Below are 12,252 nucleotides of genomic sequence, written 5' to 3'. Positions count from 1 at the left end.
TACAAGTTGAAAGTAAAGACTGGGTGGAATTTTTAACTTGAGACAAGAATTTTATGAAACTTCCAGACTGTGAAACACTGAACTATTTTCCCTCTAATAAAAAGACTGTGGAATGGAAGAGAAAGAAGACCAAGTGTCAGTATTCCTCATCTTTATGACATCAATGTCTACAAAGCGTCTTGTTAGAACACCCCAGTAAGAGCAAGGTGCAAAATAAAGGGCTGTGTTGAAAACAAATCAGAAATGCCATTTGGAAGCCTCTGCCTGTTTGCACCTGCGTCAGTCTTGTCAGTCCAAATCAGTGAGAAAGAGTAAAAATAAATCAGCTACTCCGTCAAGGTCAGAGAATGGTGCTCTCTGATTTTAACTCTTTTCTTTTGATTTGCAAGAGAACCTCAGTGCTTACTGTTTACATATGTGAAGCACAGACCACACACCAACCAGGTAGGAGAGAGAAGAAACGGAAGCTCAGAGAGGTCGAGTGCTTTTCCACTATCACACAGCCAAGAGTGCCAGAGCCAGGATTCAAATCCAGTTTGGTCTCACTACAGAACCTGTGTATTATGGACTGAATTCTGTCCCTCCAAAATGTGTGTCAACTTGGCTAGGCCATGAGTCCCAGTATTGTGTGGTTGTCCTCCACTGTGTGATCTGATGTGATTTTCCTATGCATCCTAAACCCTAACCTCTATGATGTTAATGAGGCAGGATTAGGGCAGTTTTGTTAATGAGGCAGGACTCAAACTACAGAATTAGGTTGTATCTTGAGTCAATCTCTTTTGAGATATAAAAGAGAGAAGTAAGCAGAGATGATGGTGATCTCACGCCACCAAGAAAGAAATGCCCTGAGCAGAGTGCATCCTTCGGACCCAGTGTCTCTGCTCTGAGAAGCTCCTACACTAGGGGAAGATTGTGACAAGGACCTTCCCCCAGAGCTGACAGAGAAAGAAAGCCTTCCTCTGGAGCTGGCACCATGAATTTGGACTTCTAGTCTCCTAAACTGTGAGAGAATAAACTTCTGTTTGTTAAAGCCATCCACTTGTAGCATTTCTGTTATAGCAGCACTAGATGACTAAGACAGTGAATTTTCTGCCAGATTTCTGGGGCCTCCCAACATTTTCTCCTCAAACGTTTATTTTGTAAAGTGAGAAAGAAAGGTGAGCTGTCTGTCTCTCCTTTTTTGAACATTTTTGTTTATTAGTAAAGTCACCCTTTCCATTATTAACCCGAATGTCCTTTCACTTTGCTCTGCTTTGCGAACTCCTGCACGTTTGTGGTGGTGCAATGACAGCCGAGGGTTTCGAAGCATCTCTAAAGCCATGGGTGTGGATCTGAGGCTCGCATGAACTCTCCGAGCCAACACCCAGGAATGCTGTGGCCCTCCTGTACATTTTGTTATTAGGTACGAGTTCAAAGAAGAGAGCAGTTTATTAAAAGAGAGCCTATAAGGAAGTAAAGTGGGGGCGGTGGTGGCTCAGTGGTAGAACTCTCCCCTTCCATGCAGGAGACCTGGGTTCAACTCCCAGCCAATCACCTCATGTGCAGCCACCACCCTTCTGTCAATGGGGACTTGTGTGTTGTTACGATGCTGAACAGGTTTCAGCAGAGCTTCCAGATTAAGACAGACTAGGAAGAAAGACCTGGTGAGCTACTTCTGAAAAATCAGTTAATGACCCTATAGATCACAATGGTCCAATCTACAACAGATCACAGGGATGGCACAGGACTGGGCAGTGTTTCATTCCATGTGCAATGGGGTTGCCATGAGTTGGGAGCCAGCTCAACAGCAGCTAACAACAACCACAACCTCTTGCCGTCTAGTCGATTCTGACACATGGCAACCCCATATGTTACACAGTAGAACTGAGGTCCATAGGATTTTCTTGGCTGTAAACTTTATGGAAACAGATTTCCAGGCTTTCTTTCATTGCACAAATGGGTGAGTGCAAACTGTTTCAACAACAATTTAAAAAAAAACAAACAACCATTGCTGTTGTGTTGATTCTGACTCATAGCATCCCTATGGATCAGAGGAGAACTGCCCCACACAGGTTCCAAGGCTGTAATCTTTATGGAAACAGATTGGCAACATATTTCTTCTGCGGAGTGGCTGGTGGGTTTGAACCACTGACCTTTGGGTTAGCAGCTGAACTCTTAACCACTGTGCCACCAGGGCTCCATTCAACAAGAATACCCAAAAAACCCAAAACCACTGCCTTCAAGTCGATTCCAACTCATAACAACCCTATAGGACAGAGTAGAACTGCCCCATAGAGTTTCCAAGGAGTGCCTGGTGGATTTGAACTACGGTCCCTTTGGTTAGCAGCCATAGCACTTAACCACTACACCACCAGGGTTTCCAACAAGAACAGGGAAGTAAAATACAGGCAAGACTATTCTCTAGCTGGGTAAGATGTCAGTGAGGCATTGCATGATCAGCTCCAAAGATCCAGATGGTTTGGAGTGACTAAAGAGTCTTTAGAGGCATACCCATTCTTCACTTGTGGTCCCTGAAGCACTGTTTAACACCCTGTGAATGTTTTCAGAGATAACCCTCAGTTTACTTACAGAGAAGATGGCAGCCAAAGTCTCGATGCCACCTGTGCTCAAGATGATATATGGAATCTCTTCCGGTGGGATCCCAGCCGTTCCAAAGATACTGTTGGTGTAGAACCAAATCCATAATGCAGGAAAGAAAAAAAAGTAGGGTCCGTGGGAGGCATCTATTTCCTAAATGGAATTGATGCACCAGGTGGTCTCTGAGATTCACCACTAAGTCCTGAGTCACAGGATGGAGCTGTGCTGGTGTGGCCAAATACTTGTTTTTCCACCTTCTTCATTACTAATGTTGTTGTTGTTGTTAGGTGCCGTCGAGTCAGTTCCAACTCATAGTGACCCTATCCACAACAGAATGAAACACTGCCCAGTCCTGTCCCATTCTCACAATTGTTGCTGTGCTTGAGCCCACTGTTGCAGCAACTGTGTTAATCCATCTCAGTAAGGGTCTTCCTTTTTTTCACTGACCCTCTACCAGGAAACCCTGGTGGCGTAGTGGCTAAATGCTACAGCTGCTAACCAAAAGGTGGGGAGTTTGAATCTACCAGGCACTCGTTGGAAACTCTATGGGGCTGTTCTACTCTGTCCAATAGGGTCGCTATGAGTCAATCAACTGATGGCAACGAGTTTGATTTTCTGCTTTACCAAGCATGATGTCCTTCTCCAGGGACAGATCCCTCCTGATAACATGTCCAAAGTATATGAGATGTAGTCTTGCCATCCTTGCTTCCAGGGAGCATCCTGGTTGTACTTCTTCCAAGACAGATTTGTTTGTTCTTCTGACGGTCCATGGTATATTCAGTATTCTTCCCCAACACAATTCAAAGGCATCAATTCTTCTTTGGTCTTCCTTATTCATCATCTAACTTTCATATGCATATAAGGTGATTGAAAACACCATGGCTTGGGTCAGGCCCACCTCAGTCTTCAAGGTGACATCTTTGCTTTTCAACACTTTAAGGAGGTCTTTTGCAGCAGATTTGCACAACGCAATGCATCTTTTGATTTCTTGACTGCTGCTTCCATGGGTGTTGATTGTGGATCCAAGTAAAATGAAATCCTTGACAACCACAGTCTTTTCTCCATTTATCATGATGTTGCTACATCATTACTACAAAAAAAAAAAAAACCCAAACCCATTGCCATCAAGTTGATTCTGACTCACAGTGACCCTACAGGACAGAGTAGAGCTGCCCCATAGGGTTTCCAAGGAGCACCTGATGGATTTGAACTGCCAGCCTTTTGGTTAGCAGCGTAGCTCTTAACCACTATGCCACCAGGGCCTCCTCATTACTAACAGGCTTCCTATATTACTGGGAGCAACAATGGATGAAAGCGGCAATTTCTCCACACCCTCCTCTTTTGAAGTTAGCTGTGATCAACAGCTCATCTTCAGGGTGGGCTCATGGGAGTTTAAAGCCTTTCATAATCCTCACCCAAATTCATTTATTTAAGTAGTTAAGGGTGTCCTAGGCCCCTTTCACCATCACCTCTGCCCTGGTACCTCCATGTAAAGTGAACCTCTGACGCTTTGGGTTAGGCACAGCCTTGGCCCCATGCCACCTGCCCTGCCCTGCTCATGCTCCTTCTAGCCTCTGGTCCTTCTCAGAATGTGTGCTCCATGGACTGTGCACTCTGGCCTCTCACATAGTTCTCAGAACATCTTCCTGGCTCTTCACACCAACCCCCTTCCCCCCTGTTCCAATTCTTCCTGTAGCGTCACCACCTTAAAGGGTCCCTAAAACCCATAAAACCAAACCCATTGCTGTTGAGTCGATTCTGACTTATAGCGACCCTGTAGCACAGGGTAGAACTGCCCCATAGAGTTTCCAAGGAGTGCCTGTTTGATTTGAACTGCCAACCTTTTGGTTAGCAGCTGTAGCTCTTAACCACTATGCCACCAGAGTTTCCTGGGCATCCTTGGAAGGTTTAAATTGTAGTGAAGAGAGTCATCATTCATAAAACTATATGCTTATTTAGGGACAGATATACATAAATGCATTTATGCATTGGTAGGAAGAAATCAGCCCTCAGACCATGCCCCAGCACAGGTCCCCCAGGGGAAATCATTTCTGGGCTGGTCCTGACCCAGGGGGAGGGCAGGACATCACATAGATGGCCAGTCTTCTATTGCTTAGATATATGAAGCCATTTTCTTTTCCCTACATTAAAGAGTAGGAAAGTGCTATGGATTGAATTGTGTTCCCCCAAAATCTAATCTAATGCAGTGCAATCTAACATAATGTAATTAATTAGTTGAGTTCATGCCAGTGTAGGATGGATCCAAAGCCTAATCACTTCTGACTTATATAAAGAGTGGCATAGACCCAGAGGCACTCACAGAGACAAAAACAGGGGAAGACCCAGATGCCACGTGAAGATCGTCTACAATCAAACATCCCCGGGGCTAATGATAATGAAGAAATTGACATGGTCGAGATGCTGATTTGGACTTTCAGCCTCCAGAACTGTGAGAAAATAAATTTCTATTCCCTTAAAGCCACCCACTTGTGGTATATGTATTACAACAACACTTGTTAGGTGTTGTCGAGTTGATTCCCACTCATAGCGACCCTATGTACAACAGAACAAAATGCTGCCTGGTTTTGCACCATCCTCACAATTATTGTTATGCTTGAGCCCTTTGTTGCAGCCACTGGGTCAGTCCATCTCATTAAGGGTCTTCCTCTTTTTCCCTAACCCTCTACTTTACCAAGCATGATGTCCTTCTCCAGGGACTGATCCCTCCTCACAACATGTCCAAAGTATGTGAGACCATAGTCTCACTATCCTTGCTTCTAAGGAGCATTCTAGTTGTATGTCTTTCAACACAGATTTGTTCGTTCTTTCTGCAGTTCATGGTATATTCCATATCTTTCACCAACACCACAATTCAAAGGCGTCAGTTCTTCTTCGGTCTTCTTTATTCATCGGCCAGGCTTCACATGTATATGAGGCCATTGAAAACACCATGGTTTGGGTCAGGTGCACCTTAGTCTTCAAGGTGACGTCTTCCCTTTTTGACACTTTAAAGGTAACTAAAACACAAGGTGACTGTCTTTACCTTTGCTTCTCTTCCCAGTGAGGTTTATTTGAGTGAGCAGTTTGAGCACGAAAAACCAGGAAGCACCCCAGGGATTTGGGATGTGTCTTGCAGTGGCCTCTCCCATAGGTCGTGTTTTGTGTTGAGCACATCACGATCCAGTTAAGCTGGTTCAGGTTGCCCAGCAGCCTCCTCTCACCGGGGTGGGACGGGGCGGGGGTGAGATGGTGAAGTCAGGAGAGCAGCACTTCTGGAGGTCTGCAAACCAGGATTCCAACCCCAACGCTGCCTCTTATTAACGGTGTGTTCTTGGGTACGTGATTCAACGTCTCCAAAAGACAGAAATGGTAACAACAATGAAGCAAAGCATCTAGGTCAGTGGTTTTTATACAGTTGGTACATAACAAAGGGCAGTTATCATTCTGAAAGATTCCATCTCTCCATTGAGATGGGATTGCTCCTGGGTTAAGAAAATCATCCAAAATTACAATGCCATGGGGAGGAATGCACGTGTCTGTCAGCTTCTCAGTCCAGCCTCTTCCTTGATTGATGGATATTTGAGGAACTTAGCAGTGGATGTGTTTGTGTGCTTGTGTTTTGAAAGGGGGGTTGGACAGAGGGAAAGGACTTGGGCCTTCTTAAATTTCTGCCTCTAATATCCTAAAACTTTCATTTTTGACTCATGACATAGCATTTTACAGACAAAACAAAGCATTGGTTATTGTTTTTGCCCTTGTAATGGATTGAACTGCCCTCCCCCCCAACCAAAAAAAAATACACGTTGAAATTTCTGTACCTTTAAATCAGATTCTGTTTGGAAGTAGGGGTTTTGTTGCATTAACGAGGTCAGAGTAGGGTAGATCCAAAACCTAATCACTTCTGAGTTATAAGCAGGAGAATAGACACACACAGGGGAGGATGCCATGTGAAGACAGACACAGCAGATGCCTCTACAAGTCCAGGAATGCCAAGGATCGCCACAGCTACTAGAAGCTGAAATGGACAGAGAAGCACCCCTTAGAGCCACACTTTTAATTCAGACTTCTAGCCTCTTGAACTGCAAAAATAAATTTGTCTTTTAAAGCCACCTACTTGTAGTATTTGTGTTACAGCAGCACTTAGGTAACTAAGACAACCCTCTCAACAGCTTGGTGAAAGTGGCACTGTTATGGATTGAATTGTGTCCCCCCAAAACCCATGCTGTAAATCCTAGCCCCTATGCCTGTGGTTATAATTCCATTTGGGAATGGATTTTCTTTGTTATGTTAATAAGGCAGTATTAGTGTAGGCTTTGTCTTAAATCAATTTCTTTTGAGTTATAAAAAAAGCAGCTTAAGCAAGGAAGCTGAGATGGGGGAAGATAGAAGCTGTGCCACACGAATATCACCAAGGAGCTGAGGAACAGAAGCTGAAAAGAGACGAGGACCTTGCACCAGAGCTGGCACAGAGAGAAAGCCTTCCCCTGGAGCTGTCACCCTAAATTCAGATTTCTAGCGTTCTACCATGTTTTTTTTTTTTTTGTATCATGGGTGGCCAGAAAACGAACAAATCTGTCTTGGAAGAAGCACAGCCAGAATGCTCCTTAGAAGCAAGAATGGCGAGACTACGTCTCACATCCTTTGGACGTGTTGTCAGGAGGGACCAGTCCCTGGAGAAGGACATGATGCTGCTGCTCCTCCCACCGCACACGCCTTGCTGGGTGTTCGAGCCCAGTTTTTCGGGTTCCAGATTCCTCTTCTATCCCTTTGTCCCCTTCCACTCCATCTACTCATGGTCCTGATCGAAATCGGCCTTCAGTTGAGAGATGTGTACTGGCTTTATCTCTCTGGCTAAACTGCAGGCTGCTTGAGAGCAAGAAAACCTCTGATTTCTCTTTGCCCTGAACAAGGCGATGTTGACATAGTTGCTGTGTTGTTAGGTACATCAAGTCAGCTCCGACTCACGGCGACCTTGAGTACAACAGATGGGAAACTTGCCCTGTCTTGTGTCATCCTCACAATTGTTGGTATGGTTGAGTCCATTGTTGACATAGAGTATGGCCTTAATAAATGCTTCCTGAATGTGGTTGGCAGAACAATGGCCCCCAAAGATGTCATAATCCCCAGAACCGGTGACTGTGTTACTTTACATGGCAAAAGGCACTTCGCAGATATAGTTAAGGATCTTGAGATGGGGGGATTATCCTGGGTTATCCGAGCGGGCCCAGTGCAATCAAAACAAACCAAAAAAACCATCATTGTGTCAAGTCGATTTTGACTCACAGCAACCCTACAGGACAGAGTAGAACTACTCCATAGAGTTTCCAAGGAGCACCTGGTGGATTCGAACTGCAGACCTTTCTGTTAGCAGCTGTAGCTCTTAATCACTGTGCCACCGGGGTTTCCGACAAGGGTCCTTATTAAAAAAAAAGGGGGAGGCAGGAAGGTCAAAGTCAGAAAAGGAGATGTGTGTTTGGAAGCAGAAGTCAGAAGTGGGGAGGGAAGGGAAAGAAAGATTTGAGGGTGCTATACTGCTGGCTTTGAAGACAGAGGAAGGGGCCACCATGTGGCCTCTAGAAGCTAGAAAAGTCAAGGAGACTAATTCTCTCCTACAGCCTCCATAAGGAACATAGCCCCACCAGCAACTGGATTTTAGGACTTCTGACCTCCAGAACTGTAACATAATAAATTTGCGTTGTGAGCCCTGGTGGAATGGTGGTTAAGCACTTGGCTGCTAACCAAAATGTCAGTGGTTCGAACTCACCGGTTGCTCGGTGGGAGAAAAGACTTGGCTGTCTGCTCCCGTAAAGATTCCCCATTGTAGCTAAGTCGAATCTGACTCATACTGACTCATGGTGTAGAAATCCTATGGGGCAGTTCTACTCGGGCCTATAGGCTCACTGTGAGTCAGAATTGGCTGATGGCACATAATAACAATAACAACAACAATAGCAACAACAACAACAAAAGAGTGTGGTGATTTGTTACAACAGCAATAGGAAACTGATACACTGGAAAAAGACATAATTAATATATATCTATATATCTGGTTTCAGTGGAGCTTCCAGACTAAGATGGACTAGAAAGAAAGGCCTGGTGATCTACTTCTGAAATCAGCCAAAGAAAGCCATACGGATTACAACGGTCCGTTCTCAACTACTAATGAAAATGGCGCAGGAGTGGGCAGCATATGGTTCTGTTGTGCGTGGAGTCACCATGAGTTGGGGGCCAACTCAACAGGAGCTAACAACAGCAACATCTCTCTCTCTCTCCACATACACACACACACACACACACACACGTACATGTGCATGATATGTGCTCGTATGGAACATATGTGTGTGTATATATATAAAATTAAGTGTGCACATGTGGACATTCAAACAAAACAAGGGGATACGGCATGGTTTAAAATCAGGAATGGTGTGCATCGGTGTTGCATTCTTTCACCATACCTAATTCAATCTGTATGCTGAGCAAATAAACCGGGAAGGTGAACTAAATGAAGAAGAACGTGGCATCAGGATTGGTGGGAGACTCATTAACAACTTCATTATGTAGATGACACAACTTTGCTTGCTGAAAGTGAAGAGGACTTGAAGCACTTACTGATGAAGATCAAAGACCATAGCCTTCAGTAGGAATTGCACCTCAACATAAAGAAAACACAAATCCTCACAACTGGACCAATAAACAACATCATGGTAAAAGGAGAAAAGATTGAAGTTGTCAAGGATTACATTTTACTTGGATCCACAGCCAATGCCCAGGTAAGCAAAAAAAAAGAAAAATTTTTTTTTTTTTTTTTTGTAAGCAGCAGTCGAGAAATCAAACGACGTATTGCACTGGGCAAATCTGCTGCAAAAGGCCTCTTCAAAGTGTTGAAAAGCAAAGATGTCACCTTGAGAACTAAAGCGAGCCTGACCCAAGCCATGATGTTTTCAATTGCCTCATATGCATGTGAAAGATGGACAACGAATAAGGAAGACCGAAGAGGAAGAATTGATGCCTTTGAATTGTGGTGTTGGCAAAGAATATTGAATATACCATGGACTGTCAGAAGAGGTAACAAATCTGTCTTGGGTGAAGTAAAGCCAGAATGCTCCTCAGAAGAGAGGATGGCAAGGCTTCATCTCATGTACTTTGGAAATGTTATCAGGAGGGATCAGTCCCCGGAGGAGGACATCCTGCTTGGTAAAGAAGAGGGTCAGTGAAAGAGAGGAAGGCTCTCAGTGAGATGGACTGACACAGTGGCCACAACAGTGGGCCCAAGAATAACAATGACTGTAAGGATGGTGCAGGATCAGGCAGTGTTTCTTTCTGTTGTACACAGGTTCACCATGGGTCAGAACCAAGTGGACGGCACCTAACAACAATCATGTATATATATATCACGTCCGTGTTTGTACGTGAGAGAGACACAGAGAGAGAGAAGACAGCACACACAGAGGTGGTCTACACAAACAAATGGTGATGCACAGAATGTAGCCGAGGCATAGAAGACACAGGGGACCTTGCTCATTTATTAAACCCCATGTTCCTGGAACACTGTCCACACTTTACCTGCTCTTGGCAGGGGCTTCCGCTCCATTCGTTACATGTTCCCACTTGGGCAGCAGAAGTTAGAGAATAGGCCTCTCTGTCTGTCCACTGGAGGAGGAGCCACTCATAGGTGGGTACTTTTGGAGGAAGGAACCGCGTGTGCCCAGCTGAGCTCCCGGGCTCCCTGTGTACCTGCCCCACAGGAAGCTTGCACCCCACTTGCTCTTCATGCAAGGAGGAGCCTGCCCTGTGGGGGAGGCCAGCTGCTTCCCTCTTCCTATGACTGTGCTGGTGCCTTAGATCTGGGGGGTGCAGAACTCATTGCTACGTCTGAAGTCACCTTCTAATTCGGCTTCACTTGGGATAGACTGATCTTCGTCTGCCTGATTCCCATGCGTCTCTGTCCCACTCGTTCTGAGTTTTGGAGGGGTGGAAAAGGGCTTGTTTACTGTGCTGCCCAAACCCGCCACTACATGACCGAATTTCATCCTCTCCACAACCCTGTGAGGGAAATATCACTGTCCCCATTTAACAGATGAAGAAACTGAGGCTCAGCCAGGTACGAGATCACACAGCTCTGAGTGAGAGCTGGGATTCAAGCCCAGGTTGTTCTGACCCACTCATCTGCTGCCCCCTCTGCTGAGAGGGTTTGAGGTGGTGTAGGTTCTGGGGGCAGGTGATTCAGCCATAGAGGCCCAGACGCATCATGGGAAAGGATAACTAGGCCTGCTGCAAATAAAAGCAACATCTCCACCGAGGCTTTGTGCTGCCTAACACAGCCTGAGAGCCCAAGCTCGAGACCTCGGCCAAAATGCTTCCTCAAAAGCCCTCAGCAAATGTCATCCCTCATCTTCTCACCCTGACAGTGAAGGTGAAGGAATGAGACCTGATCTCCACCTCTCCTGGGGGGAACCAGCTGAGGCCCCGGCTGGAGCTGTGAGCCTCATCTTTCCGCACAGCATCTTCAGATGTGACTGACCTTCCCCAGGGCTAGCTGGGCTGGTGATCAGCCCTCGGACGTGGATGAATTCCAGGTAAGGGCAACTTAAAACCTAAATTCCCCTGATTGTGACCTGAAATAACAGAACCCACCAGGCACTGGGCAAGTTGTTTTATGGGCAAAGCAGGTGGACTTGCTCCCTTTCATGGGTGAAGACACTGGGGGCTGGGAGGGAGGGCACTCATCCTAGACGCACAGCTGGTCAGGAGTGTAGGCAGATTGGGGGTCCGATGTCTGCCTCCCAGGCTGGACCCTAACTGCCAGGCTGCTCCCATGCTGCTCCTAACCATGATGGCAGTGGTGTCTCCTGTCTGCCTCCTGACCTGGGGTGCCTTGGATCCTGAGGTTGAGTGGGGTTGTTATGGATTGCATCATGTCCCCTAAACTAAGTGTTGAAGTCCTGGCCCCTGTACCTGTGGATGTGACCTGTTTTGAAGTAGGATTTTCTTTTGTTATGTTAATGAGGCACACCAGAGTAGGGTGGGTCCTAAACCTAATCACTTCTGAGTTATAAAAAGAGCAGATTAGACACAGAGAGACACATATGGGGGAAGAGGAAGGCAGATGACAGAGACAGATGCAGGAATGCCATGGATTGCTGGAAGCTACTAGAAGCTGAAATAGACAAGGAAGACTCTCCCCCTAGAGCCACACCCTGAATTCAGACTTCAAGCCTCCTGAACTGTGAGAAAATAAATTTCTGTTCTTTAAAGACACTCATGTATTTTTTTGCTATGGCAGCCCTAGGTAACTAAGACAGTGATGGAGATTCTGGGTTCTATAGCTGGAAAGATGGGAGGCTGTGAGCTGCACAGAATAGGTGCGGCTCCCAGCAATGGCTACAGTGGTCTCTTGGACTCGGTCTCAACCTCTCTCACCTCTCTTAACTGACTGTGAGAAGTAGTTCCCTTCCCTATTCCCCATTCTCTTTTCTCAAAAAAAAAATCCAGAAAAACACAAAGAACTCAAATTCGAAGTGAGCAGAGAATTCTAGTTTCTAGAAGCTTCTCTAGTAGTTGTTGGTTCATCCAATCTCGCCCTCATCTCATAGACAAAATATAACCTTACACTAACCTAGCCCTTAACCAAAGGGTGTCACATTTCTTGTCCCCTTTGAGTCATGTACCAATTTT

General features: G+C 45.6%; 1 protein-coding gene across 1 annotated transcript in view; it reads right to left on the bottom strand.

The window, feature by feature from the left end:
• SLC2A9 (solute carrier family 2 member 9) overlaps window positions 1-12,252 on the bottom strand; it is a 191,052-nt gene that overhangs the window by 22,695 nt on the left and 156,105 nt on the right. The window contains 1 exon segment of the mRNA XM_049885313.1: window positions 2,569-2,680. Within this exon segment, the coding sequence (XP_049741270.1) occupies window positions 2,569-2,680 (112 nt within the window).

This window comes from Elephas maximus, chromosome 5 (assembly GCF_024166365.1).
Source record: "Elephas maximus indicus isolate mEleMax1 chromosome 5, mEleMax1 primary haplotype, whole genome shotgun sequence".
Classification (NCBI taxonomy): domain Eukaryota; kingdom Metazoa; phylum Chordata; class Mammalia; order Proboscidea; family Elephantidae; genus Elephas; species Elephas maximus.
Note: the sequence above shows the minus strand (reverse complement) of the source record. Positions and strands in the feature narration are given on the sequence as shown.